The following is a 14,473-nucleotide window of genomic DNA, read 5'->3' as shown; positions in this document are numbered from 1 at the left end:
TTTATGTCTTCACTGAATTTGTTTCTTACTAATTTCTCTGTCACAATGTTTATTTCTATTGTCTTTCTTGCAGTTATTTCTTATCTCTTCCTTTGTAGCAGTTATTTCTTTTTGCTCTCATTGTTGCAGATATTTCTTACACTTTGTTGTAGTTTCTTGTAAATTTCTTTCTTATGGTTGTTCATTGCAGGTTTCTGTATTGTAAATGTTCAGTGCTAATTTGTTTACTGAAGAGGCTTCTAAGAAATCTGAGACCATCCAGTGAGTTCTGTGTTTTCATGAGGAATTTGCCAGTTGACGCAGTCGCAGTGTGTTTTGTGAAAAGGACTGTTTGAAATTTCTTCTGACTGGGGCCACACAGAAGAGTGAAGTGTACTGACTATTTGCATATCCATAAAAGGGTGCTATATAAGAAAAAAAAAAAAAAAAAAAAAGCAGACTTTGTTAAAAAGTTGGGACTGAAGACTCTGTTTCAAAGTGAAGATGTTTCCAGTGATGACTTTTTGTGCTCTAAATGTTTTGACAGAACAACAACAATGTTAGTACCTGAACAAGGTGAAGCCTCCCATGGTGCAGATGATGCAGATTTTGCATCAATAGAGGAAGAATTAAATACCCTGAATCAGTCAACTACAGAGGTAGCTGTTAGTCCTGTTGACAAACTGTGGTCAGTGAAGTCGAGTCATAAGCTCTAAGCATCAAGAAAGCGCAGAGAAATTATTAAAGCTCTGGATGAATACACTACAGCAAAACTGACCACACTCTTCAAAGTAGAAATTCAATCTTCAGAAGACAATGAAACAAAGCACTCTTGCAAGGAATTTTTCACAAATATCAATTCAGCTGTTGAATATTGTGCATCCTACAGTGAAAAGCTGCAAGTTTTAACTATTATTCCAGAGACGTTTTCAAACAAAACAATTTTGAACCACATTCCATCAGTATCAAAGTACACGGTAGACAAATCAAGAAATGTGAGGTTTGTAAAAGAAGTCTTTGGGACACCAGATCCCTATTATGGTCATCCTGTAGAAGCAGCTCAAGTTAAAATAGTGCAGTCTTCCAGATAAATGGGATTGTTCTCACCAGCGTGCCAACAAAAAAGACAATATAACTGTAACAGTTGAAGGTCAAAAAGTTGTGAAAGTGAAGAGGTATGAGGGTAGTTTGAAAAGTTCTCGGAATGGAATAGGAAAAAAAGTACTTAAATCACTGAAACTTTTTTTATTTTTCAATGTTGTCTCCTTGTAGATTAATGCATGCGGTCCAACGATGTTCCAGTGCCTTGATCCCATCTTGAAAATGAGTTTCCTCCAGGCCTGCAAAATAGTTGTCAACTCTGGCTATCAATTCTTTGCTTGAAGTGAATCTTTGTCCACCAAGAAAAATTTTCAGTCTTGGGAAGAGATGGAAGTTTGTTGGAGCTGTATCAGGTGAATAAGGTGGGTGTCACAACAATTCATACCTTAGTTTCTGTAATTTTGCGATGGCGACAGCACTTGTGTGCGGGCACATGTCAAGAGTCGCGGCACCCATCTTGCAGATAATTTTTTTCATTTCGAATTCTTCAGTTAAAATGTGATAGACCCTTTCAGACGACACCTGGCAAGCATGAGCAATGTCACGCACTTTCAACTGGCGATCCTCCATGACCATTTTGTGCACTTTTGAAATGACTTCTGGAGTAGGGACACATCTTCGCCGACCACTGTGCGGGTCATCATCTAAACTCTCCCAAACCAAAATTAAATTCATTTGTACACTTGGTAACAGTTGAATATGAAGAAGCAGAGTCCCCCCGTGTATTGTGGAAATCGGCATGAATGTCGTTTGCTTTCATACCTTTCCTTATGAAGTACTTAACCACTGTTCGAATCTCAATTCTTTCCATCGTCCCAAATAATTACATGGGAACAACAGAACCACATCACTGCCGCAGCTCTCTTCCAAGAGCACTGACATGGCACGTGTTTACAGGCAACAGTGCAATGAATATCACGTGAACAACTCGTTGTGCTAGCACTGACCTCTTATGGTGATTCCGAGAACTTTTCAAACAACCCTCGTACATGACTTACAGCATTAAAGAAACTTTTGCAATTTATAGAAGCAACTATACAACTCCATGTATTGAAAGATCAAAACTTTATGCCCTACGACCTAAGTGGGTAGTTCCACATCCACCCACAGATGTATGCATGTGTATGTACCACACAAATTTTGAACTTCGTGTGGTAACTTTGAAGAACTTACTGGAACACGTGACATATGACACCTTGGTTGGGAGTGTGAAGTCATTAGTAGTTTGCCATGTAAAGCAAGAGACTTGTTTGTTTCAAGAATGTGGTGACTGTCCTGGAAAGGAAGGACTGTCTTTACAGACACTTGGCCTGTAAGACGTAACAGATAACTCTGCAGAAATTACATATGCGACATGGGAGGAAAATAAACGAATTAAGAAAACTGTTGCCTTTGACAGTTTCATTGATGAACTTGGTAAATGGTCAGTGAAAACAGTAACACACCAGCATCTGAAGAAATTGCAACAACAACACATTGCAGAAGTGAAAGAATGTGTACAAGCTGAAGAACTATGTTTAGTGCTTCACTGTGATTTTGCTGAGAACTGGTCTGAATTCTCCCACATGCAGTACAAGGGTACTATTGGAGTAATGATTAGGTTTCAATTTCTAGAGGAGTAACATATTTTCAAAATAAGAGAACAAGTGTTGCAGTTATAAGTGATGACACAGGACATGACGCACCACATTCTTTGCTAGCAATGTGCAAAATTCTTCAACTGCAAACAGTGGCAAAGAAGATCATCATCATTTCTGATGGTGCTCCTAGTCATTTTAAAAATCGTTACCAGCTGTCTGAATTGAGTAAGTCACTTTTGCCAAGCGAGTTGGTATACAGTGGCACTGGTCATGGGAAGGGGCCTTGTGATGGTGTAAGAGGCCTGCAGAAGTACCGTGCTACAAAACAATCTTTCCAGACCAAATACACCTGCAATTCAGAATGCTGAGGATTTTACGAGAGTTCTGAAATCTTACACATCCACAGCCCTCATTCTTTTGTCCAAAGAGGAAATGGAAGAATTCTGTGAGCAGTAAAAAGAAGAATGGTACAAACAAACTACTCCCATGAAAGGAATTCAGAAGACACATTTTTGGACTCAAAGTGATGGGCGAACTCATGTTGCATGCACTTTAAAGAGCAACAAAGAGGAAATTTCGTTCGTTCGGCCAACACCTCAGAAACAGCACGATAATATTCAGATTTACAACTTGAGAAGGCGGATGTTTGTGGCATGTATGTATGACTGTGGCTGGTGGCTTGCAGAGATTATAGACACCGATTATGAGTTAACTGAAATTGTAGTGAAATTTCCAGCTGAAGGACAGCAACAATGCCACCAATGTTTTGAAGACTGTAAGTGATCCAGTTCATTGGTTCAACAGTAAGGCATCACTCTATATCAAATGAAGATATTGAAGCAATGGAACACATTTTTAGTCCATTGACTGGCTAATTTCAGTGCAAAACAGAGTGCACAGAAGTTGTATAAATTGAAACATTTAAGTCTATGGACCCTTCACATACATTTTGGGACCATTTAAAATGCTTGAAAAATGAGTCTCTTACTCAACTTTCAAAACTGAAATTATGTTAAATAAGGCTAAGTTTTGGTTTTTATGAGCCTGTTATGTGATAATATGGTAATAAAACAGTATGTATGGCAAAAATTTCAATTGTTTATAAAACCTGTTAAACCTAAAAGTGGAAGCTCTCCTTTTCTGGGAATTTAGAACTACAAGGATAATCCCAAAAGTAAGGTCTCCTATTTTTTATAAGTACACAGACCTGTTTATTTCTACAATAGTTTACATCAATTTACAGTTTGAACATTTAGCTATTTTTCGACATAATCACCATTTCTGTCAATGCATTTTTGTAGACGCTGTGCCAATTTTTGTATGCCTATGTCATACCAGCTTGCCACCATGCTGTTCAGAAAGTTATGAACCTCTTCTTTCACCTCATCGTCGGAACTGAATAGCTTTCTGGCCAAATGTTCTTTTGACCTAGGGAACAGGTGATAGTCACTGGGTGCCAAGTCAGGACTATAGGGTGGGTGGGTGATTATGTTCCACTGAAACTGTTGCAGGAGAGCAACGGTTTTCTGAGAATGTGTACACCCTTGCCCAACATTCCTCTTCTCTGGTTTTGAATTGCCCATTTGAGTTTTTTTCAGAGTCTCACAGTACCTGTCAGCGTTAACGGTGATCCCCGCGATTCAGCTCCGGCGACAAGGTGAAAGAAGAGGTTCACAACTTTCTGAACAGCATGGCGGCGAGCTGGTATGACATGGGCATACAAAAACTGCCACACCATCTACAAAAATGCATCAACAGAAATGGTGATTATGCCGAAAAATAGCTAAATGCTCAAACTGTAAACTGATGTAAACCATTGTACAACCAAACAGGTCCACGTACTTATAAAAAAATAGGAGACCTTACTTTTGGGGTTATCCTCGTATATGGTACTAATCAATAAAAATTACAATTTTATGGATTGGCATTTATGAAAATAAATATTTTTTACATAAATTATAATAAAAGTTCAGAACGCTATAGTAAAAGAACTTTGACACGTAAGTCCAAATGGAGGATTTCTTTGTAATCATAAAAAATAAAAAAAGCGCCAACATATCTAGAGCTCTTCCAAGGATACAGCATTTTAAATTTTTTTCCAAAATTCGCATCCTCAAAATGGTATGCACTGTGTCATCTTTGGAGGGCTGAACAGAAATTTTTTTGGAGAAAAAAAAAAAATAATGTTCCTTACTTAGTTCTTCATTGTAACATATGCTAAATTCAATAACATCTGAGACTTATGAAGGTAAGACTTTTCATAGCCTGCCTGAATTGATACGGACTATATTGTTTATATCAGCACGACAATGTACGCTGTTATAAAGCTGCATCCGTGAGGCAATGGTTTGTGCACAATAACATTCCTAAGATGGATTAGCTTGCCCAGAGTCCTGAAATAAACCCAATGGAACTCTTCTGGGTTGAGTTAGAGAGTCAGCTTGCTTCACACCCCAGCGTCCAGCATCACAATGTACTCCGATTTTGGCTCCCGAGGGAGAAATGGCTGCCGTTTCTCCAAAGAAATTCAGACACATCACTGAAAGTGTCCTCAGCTGGCTTCAAGCCATAATAAAGGTGAAGCATGGACAGTTACATATCAATGTGCACTAATAGGCATCCGGATATTTCAGTTCAGGCAGTGTATGCTTAGATGTGTGTGAATTCCTAAGAGACCAAACTGCTGAGGTCATCAGTCCCTAGACTTGCACACTACTTAAACTAACTTAATCTAGCTTATGCTACGAACAACACACACACCCATGCCCGAGGGAGGATTCGAACCTCCGGTGGGACGGGCCGCGCAATTAGGGACATGGTGCCTCTAACTGCATGGCATACAGTGTATGTCCTGGACAAATATCACATTACAGTTTCCATATTAATGTCCTCTAATAGGTATCTGGATACTTTGGTTCAGACAAATATCAAATTAAACAAGTTTCTTTCTCCCTTGGATCTTTTACTCAAAGAAACTAATATATTCAGAATTACACTTACTAAAAACTAAAAATTGGTCCTACAGGTAAAGAAATAATGCCATTATTTGACAAAATAGAATTATCTGAAAGTAGTGATCTATAACACAAGAGTGAATTTTTCGTGCCTTGCAAAACGTAATCTTTTGTTAACCATGTACACAGTTGCAAAACTATACTCACTTTTTCTTTGGAAATTCTCATAACATTTTGAAGCTCTAATTCTTTTCTCTGTTGCTCCTCTATACTCCTCTCAAGCTCCAGCATTTCTCTTCGTTTCTGCTCCTGTCAAAAAAATTCGGTTTTTGGAAGTTATAAAATGAGAGTATACATAAAGGGCATTATTATAAATGGTTCAGCACATTGTCTCAGACTCAAAAAATTTGTAATTACACAATACTCAAATCCACTATATCCTTACAGTAGTTATACAGTTTGAAAAGTTACTTCTTTCTTCATTGACAAGTTCATTTTTAACCTCCACCCTCATTTAGATACTGGAGAAAATTAGCAACTATCACATTGAACTCATCCACTTTAGCTGATCAAATATCTAAAAAGTGATACACTTTTGGATCTTAAGCCAGGTGTTAAGTTCAAAGGCATTTTGAGAGCCTTGACGTGTACAGTGTGTTTTGAAGAGCTAGTTACAGTATCTGGAAGTTAGAAGTACTCAGATAGTTGGTATGTATTAGTGTTCACTTTGATCTTGTAGTGGGCACATCAATTCACAATATGTTAAATATGTATTTAAGGTACACTGAAATCATCATCATGTGTTTTACACCAGTTTGAGCCATAAAGTCTACCACATGATGACACTATGTCAAAAATAGTCTCAGTACAACCAAGTATTATTTAATCTCGGGTTTTGGTTACATAAAAGACGCCTTTCATCCAAAATGGCAAAGCTGTAGTGCAAAAATTAAAGACACTTTTAAAGACTACAATATAGAATTATGGACAAAACTATCAGGTCAGTTTGTACCATGCTGCTACAAAAATTTACAGCACAATCGCAATATATGAAGTCAATACCCTGCATATTTGAAACTCTTCCAAAGAGAAGATACATACTTGACTTAACTAAAGCATTTGATTGCGTCTATCACAAAATATTGCTCCAGAAGTTGGACCATTATGGAATACGGGGAGTGGCTCTCCTCTTACTTTAATATCAGACAGCAAAAGGTCATTTTCCACAGTACTGAGAATGACTATGATGTAGGGTTTGAGTGGGGCATGGTTTCTTATTTATACAAACGATATGCCCTCTAGTATTACAGATGATTCTAAAATATTCCTGTTTGTTGATGACACTAGCTTGGTAGTAAAGGATGTTGTGTGCAGTTCAAGACATAAGTTCATGGGTTGTAGAAAATAAACTAATGTTAAATCATAGTAAGACTCAGTATTTACAGTTTCTCACTCACAATTCAACAAAACATGATGTTTTAATTTCACAGAATGGGCATATGATTAGTAAAACTGAACAGTTCAAATTTCTAGGAGTTCAGATAGATAGTAAACTGTTGCAGAAAGCCAATGTTCAGGATTTTGTTCAAAGACTTAATGCTACCATTTTTTCTGTTATAATGGTGTCATGATTGAGTTGGACACAAAAAGTAATCTAATTTGCTTATTTTCAATCGCTTATGACATATGGTATTATATTTTGGGGTAACTCTTCCTGTTCTCAAAGGCTACTTTTGGCTCAGAAATGGGCAGTTCAGGCAATAAGTGGTGTAATTTTGCAAACCTCTTGTCGTCCATTGTTCATTAGTCCGGGTGTTCCATTATTGACCTCTCAATATATTTATTCTTTACTGTCATTTTTTGTTAATAATATCAGCTTACTCATAAGAATTAGCAGCTTTCACTCAGTTAAACCTAGACAGAAATCCAATCTGTATTTGGATCGTATTTTCTAGACTTGTGCAGGAGGTGTTCAGTATACTGCTGCATCCATTTTCAATAAGCTAGCACAAGAATTCAAAAATCTTGGTAGTTATTCATGCGCAGTCAAGTCTAAACTGGGGTCACTCCTCCTATTTTGTCAAAGAGTTCCTTGAAAAATTAAGCTGATTCCTGAGTTATATAGTTGATTGTGTTTACATAAACTTATGGCTTGTCTCTTTTTGGATTCGTAAACATTTTCTTCTCCTCCTTGTTTCAAATGGGCCTACTTTGGACCATGCTTGTTGAACTGTTGGGCTTTGATCTTTGCCCAGAACTGTCGCATCCTTTGCCAATGTAACTCCTTCCTTTCTTCTGTCCAGGGGGTATCGTTCCTTCAGGGCTTTTCTGGAAATCTTCAGACTTCCTTCGGGGTACATCTCACAGACTGTCCATTGTGGAGATCAGTTATTCCGAGTTCTTTAACGTCCTTTTCAGTTTCTGTCAGACAAGATGTGCAAACCTTCTTGTTTTAACAGAAAGTGAACAGACGGTTGGTCAACCTGTTTGGAGGCAATCTTGCAACATGGCTATAGAAAGCTACCCTTCTTTTTCTTGCATAGTCAGACAGCCTCTTGATATGTTCGTAGAGCTCCAAATAATGTCATCTTCTGAATTCCCCATCTCCTCCTACCAGGCCTAGGATCTTCCTGGGGTTTCTCCTCTCTCTGACTTCCAATTTCTTCATCAGACCTCTATGGTTCATGGAAAGACATTCCATGGCATACAGTTTTTTTCATAAACTTATGGCTTGTCTCTTTTTGGGTTCATAAACTTTTATTTTATCTGTTAATACTTTTCTGCTGTAATTTCATGTCCGGACATGTTCCATGACCTTGAAGGTTTGCTCCTCAATTTGATCCTATGGAATTAGACTTGTAAAGTAAAAAAGAAAATAAAATTTTAAATAGTGAGAACATATGCCAACAAATAACATTGCTATGCCATGATGGAGGCATTTGAAACAAACTGGTAGTGCACAGCTGAAAAACAAACAGAAGCACTCATAAGATTTTTGCAGTTAGGTGGCATAAAACCCTGATATTCATAGATGGATAGTGGAAGTAAATGAAGTAGTTGTATTACTAAAGGAAGAGTACATGTTTTTAAAAAAAAATTGTAAATTTCAGTCACTGATGAGTAAGTTCTGGTTATAGAAACATGACCATTACTGATGAAAATGTGGGATTTGTTGACTATGCAATTTGCGATAATGGGAGTACTTTTTAGACATTTTGGGCACTGAACTGACTGTCAGTGTTCAATTCACTCATATCACTGTTATGGACTTTCTCACTGGGTTTTTAGAAATTTCGGGAAAATGGAAAAGATGGTATTCATCCATACTTGGGCACCTGATTTGGGATCAGGCAATGCTGAAGACATAGCTTTCTGGCATACATTGTGACAGTGGATGAACCACTGTTGCATCAGTCTGAGGCAATAAGAAAAAGGCAGTCTTCAGAAAGATGGCACAGGCCTTTACTAGTGAAGCAGTAGTTCAAGCCTTATTCATTATCATTTAGTTTCCATCCCCTGGCTGGTTCTGCTTGAAACATAAGCTTCTATGCTGTTTCCTGTCATCTCACAACATTTCTCTCTCTACTGTGTCACAGTCTTTTATTTTCTTCTCCACAAATTCCCTCAGTTCAACAATCCACCTGTCTCAGTCTTTCTCTAGGTCTCGTCTCCTATTGTCATACCATGAGCCTGCCTTGATATCCTGCCAACTTCTGTTCTTTTAACATTCCATACCATCTTAATATGGACTTTTCAATGGTCCCTTGCTTGAACTTCTCTATCATCATTTCTCAAAGTGTTTCTAACACATTCTAGTCAGTCCTATGCTGCTTCTTCAAAATTTCATCTTGCAAGCCTGTATCTTGCTCACCTGCCTTTTCTTAACTAACCATGTTTCTAGTGCATACAAATTAGAGCATAATTCGCTCATTATGATAGTCAAGCAGTGTAGTTTCAGCTCTCTCAGACTGCAGATGCGTGTGCAAGTTGCGCTGGCGCGCGCGTGTGTGTGTGTGTGTGTGTGTGTGTGTGACTATTGCTGACAAAGGCCTTAATGGCCGAAAGCTATGATTGTGTGAATCTCTTTATTGTGCCTATCGCGGCTCAGCATCTCCGCTATATGGTGAGTAGCAACTTTCCTTCCTTCGTATTGTTACATTATGATAGTCATTTACACTTTCTCCAGACCAGGCTTCTTACACTCTGCAGGAATCCATGTGGTTGCCTTCTCCTTTCATTAATCTCCTTAGCATTCATCCCACTGTCTTCCATTATGCTCCTCAGGTACTTAAAAATTTCCATTTTTTTTCTTTTTTGTACTAGCTATCTAATAATTTTACCCGTTGATACTCTCATCTTATTCCTCACTGCCATATGACTTCACATTTCTTGGCATTAAATTTCAGTCCATACTTCCCACTTCCTCTCATACATCTAGTCCTTTTTGTACATTCACATTTCCCCACACTATAAAAGCATCTGCACAAAAAACTGCTTTCATGTTTTCATCTTGTATTGGTGCTGCCACTCTGGCCATTATCTCATTGGTAAGGACGATGAATAGTAGGCGGGATAATGCACTCCCTTGCTTCAACCCATTTTCCTGTTCCAACCAGTCACATCTTCTCTTCTCCCACTTTTACACAACTGTACAATGTTGACATCTTTCCTTCATTCTTATCATAGTCACCTTCCAATTTCACTTTCTCAAAGGGCTTCCCAAATCCTATTTCTTTTCAGACTATAATAGGCTTCTTTACTGTTCAGGGACATCACTACAAAATGCTTAACGTATCTGTTGCACGTCTCTTGGAGCTGACTTACACTAAAAATTAGACCCATTGTTAACTTTTCTGGTCTAAACTCAAATTTCTCCTCACTCAATTCTCATCCTACTATTGTCTGTATTCTCCTTTCTAGGACCTTCTCAAATACCCTGGCAGCATGACACACTAAAGTAATTCCAATATAATTTTCCATAATTTCCTGGAACGCTTATTAAAAATTGGCACTATGATTCCCTTTTTCTAGTCTTCAGGCATCCTTTCATTCCATACTGTTCTTATGACCTTATAGAGTCACTGCAATCCAACAATGCCAGGTGCTCTCACCATCTCCTTATTCACTCCATCAAATCCAGGTCACCTACTTGTGTCAAGGTCTTATTGTGATAACAAACGAAACAACACACAGAAAACCCCATTGCTAGCCATCAATATAACGGGTCATGTTCCCCAAATGAACTAATGTCTTCTGGATCTGGCGGCACACATTAGAAGAGCTATATCAGAGTTTCAAGAAAAAAATCCTGTGGTAATGCTGGGAGCAAATTTGCAGAACAACATTGTGACTGCAAGGTAACAAGACTAATTTGCAGATAATTATTATTTCTTAAGACTCTTATGAAATAAATTTTTTAAAAATATCTTGTGATCCAAGATTGGAATAAACGCTACTAAACACAGTTTGGTCTGCTAACCAATATTAGTGACAATCAGAACCCAATAAATACCTCAATGTAGGTCTTCAGGCTTTCCCATCTTGCAAAATCGGGTTTTCTGCTGGTAATCCATGTCATACTTGCATGATACTTTGATTGCATAACTCACAATCTTTATCAGGTGCTCCCTGAGCCTGAATTCAGTGGATCCAGTATTTACACCTACATGAGGCTAGGCACTCCAACGTCATTCTACAGCGTTCTAGGATTTCCCTCTGAGATATACGCCTGTCAATAGCAGTAACCATAGCTGCCCCAACTGTTATGCTCATACTTTTCGGTTGTTTTCAGTTAATAATTCTGTCAACTGACATTTTGTTTCATGTCCAAGTTGTAGATGTGGAATGGAATATTGCTGCTATTGACTGATGCATTCCTTGGATGGAACCCCTGGCATGCCGTGGACTGACGGTGGAATGCCTAGCCTAACATAGGCATAAATACTGGACCCATTCCACACTGAGTTCAGCATCAGGGAGCACCTGATAAAGACTGCTAGTTATGTGATCAAAATATCGTGCAAGTTTGACAAGGATTATCGGCAGAAAACTCTATTTTCCAAGATGACAATACCAGTCAGTGTTATTTCATTTCTGTCAATTTGGCTGATTCCATGAGCTATTTCTGAGAGAGTCTTCATAAAGTGCATATATACTACTAACACCAGTAATAATTTTTGCAAACAGCCCTTGACATGAGGCGTGGTTATTATCAGTTTTTAGTTCTGGTTTTATTCAGTCTTCTATCGTTACATGATAGTATACTTGCAGTATTTGTAAAATGTGAGTCTCATGGGTGATTTTTCAGGCTTCTTTCTCATACTTAAATCAAGCTACAGTCCACATACAGCAATCTGCCAAAAAATCAACAGGAAATATGCTGGAATACTGGTTTATATAATTTAAGACAGTAAGGAGACTAGAAACGATTTAACTTCATCAACTGATGCCATGCCATTCTGATGGGTGGTTTTCGATCTGGTAATTAGAAGTAGTTGATGTGGAAAAATGAAAAATAATGATGAGAGCGAGAGAGGGCGAGAGAGAGCGAGAGAGAGAGAGAGAGAGAGAGAGAGAGAGAATGTGAGGGTGAGGGGAGGAAAACACAAAGTATATGTAAATAATAATAAATGTGCTATCAATGTGGCATCCAATGAGCATAGTCAAAGTTATGCTCTGTTTCCTGTGCTATTAATGTATGTGAAATCCCTGTTGATGATGAAAATACAAACAGATTAAGAAACTGATTCATTTGTCAATATTACCTACAAAATATTACAAACACTGCATCACATAAGAGTGTTACAAATGAATAATGAGGAACATATTATCAATATGACCCATGTATGTGTATTTGTTTCACTTTTTGTGATATTTTTACAGTGTGCAAATCCTTACAAAAATGTCAAACAATTTCACAAAAATCACAAAAGTATGTACCCAATTACTTTGAAGCCTTACAATTATTTTACAACAAATCACAAATTCATTTGCAGCAAATCATTACACACACACACACACACACACACACACACACACACACACAGAGAGAGAGAGCCAAGATTGCACATTTCAAGCACTGGCATATAATAGACTCCTTAGTTTTGCTCTGAGAACATCACTCCTAATCTACAATAATTGTTTACTAATAATAGCAAGAGGCATTATTGCGCATATGTTTTTTAATGCATGGACTGGACAGCCCCCTTCTCATCAGTTTCTGAATATCAAATGAAACTACATGGTTTCAGAGACCTTTCCAAATCTCAAACATCTATGATGTATATATGCAGACTGAAGCGATGTATGAAAAGTTGTACCAAGGCCTGGATTCAAACCTGGGGTCTCCTGCTCACTATGCAGATGCGCGAATCACTGAATAAACACCTATTACACAGCATTTCAATTGGTAATTAAGTATATTGATACACAAACAAAGATAAATAATATTTAGGTACCACCATTTGGAATTTCTTTTTAATTTACAGGAAGATTATTATTGTTAAAGTTAAACTTTCAATGTGCTGTAGAAATAACACTACTGGTCAGAATGATGTCAAATTGCAACACAATGTTATCAGAGAAGGGGAAAAATTTATGGCAGGAGAAAAAAAAAAAACTTGTGAAAATTTATCATTAGATGGTGCTGTATGTGTCAGAATATGTAAATTAAAACACCTGTCATGTGCACAACCAATTGAAGTTGGTATAAACATGCCGGGTACATGGCTTTTCCTCCTTTCACGTCTCTGATGTTTGCCATCACCGTCTCAATGCAGGATCATGCTCTGCTTGTAAAGCTGTATTACAAGGATGATGACTATGCACATGTCGCTCTACAGAAGTTCCAGACACTGAAGTGTTTGAAAAAAGGTGGCCCGATGACTGCTGTGGCTCTGGAGAAAATGATTTGGAAATTCAAAAAGACTGGTTCTCTTGTTGTGCAACCTGGTAGAGGGAGGAAATGAATTGATTGGACGTCAGTCGAAGTAGTGACCACAGCAATGCAGGAGGGGGGGGGGGGGGGTGCCAGTGGTGGTGTGTAGTGCATGAAGAATTGCCTAAACATTGGACATACTTGTGAGCACAATGTGTAAAATCCTACGAAACATCCTTCTTTGCTATCCATTCTAAATTACCCAGGTGCGCGAGTTGCTTCCTGTTGACCTGCCAGCAAGAGAGAACTTTTCTTTAAAATTTCTTGCTCGCATGGAAGAGGACAATGATTGGCCGTGGGAGATTTTGTGGACAGAAAGCCCACTTCCATCTGACAGGATATGTCAATATATAGAATCGTCGAATAAGGGCAACAGAAAATCCAAATGCAAATCAACCAGTGCCATTTCATCCTGAAAAGGTCACTGTGGGGTGTGGGTTAATGGCATCATTTATCATAGCGCCATATTTTTTCGAAGAGACAGGTGCTTCCAGTCCTGATACTTGTACTGTCACCAGTTAAATGCTATGAGTGTCTTTTATGCAACCACGTCATTCCAGCTCTCCAACAGCGTGGATGGGATCATTTTTATGCAAGATGGCACACGTCCGCACATTGAAAATCCAGTTAAGCAGCTGCTGGACCGCCATTTCGAAAATGCTAGAATTATAAGCTGCCATTTCCCTACAGCCTGGCCATCTTGATCACCTGATCTTAATCCGTGTGAATTCTGGCTGTGGGGCTATCTGAAAGATGTTGTTTTCAGTGTTCTGATGGCAAACTTATCTGCACTGAAGGCACATGTTGTGCAACACATTCTGAATGTGACCCCAGAAACATTTCAATCCATTGTGGAACATGCTGTTTTTCGATTTCAACTTGTTGCAGAAAATGGTGGACACCATACTGAACATGTTTTGCAC

At 38.3% G+C, this 14,473-nt stretch overlaps 1 protein-coding gene across 1 annotated transcript in view; it reads right to left on the bottom strand.

The window, feature by feature from the left end:
• Window positions 1-14,473, bottom strand: part of LOC124612866 (E3 ubiquitin-protein ligase LRSAM1-like) — a 185,757-nt gene that overhangs the window by 97,900 nt on the left and 73,384 nt on the right. Inside the window, exon 7 of the mRNA XM_047141297.1 lies at window positions 5,822-5,923. Coding sequence (XP_046997253.1) covers window positions 5,822-5,923 — 102 coding nt within the window. The remainder of the gene's footprint in view (window positions 1-5,821; window positions 5,924-14,473) is intronic.

Source organism: Schistocerca americana, chromosome 4 (genome assembly GCF_021461395.2).
Source record: "Schistocerca americana isolate TAMUIC-IGC-003095 chromosome 4, iqSchAmer2.1, whole genome shotgun sequence".
NCBI classification, from domain to species: Eukaryota; Metazoa; Arthropoda; class Insecta; order Orthoptera; family Acrididae; genus Schistocerca; species Schistocerca americana.
This window is presented reverse-complemented; position numbering and strand designations above follow the sequence as displayed.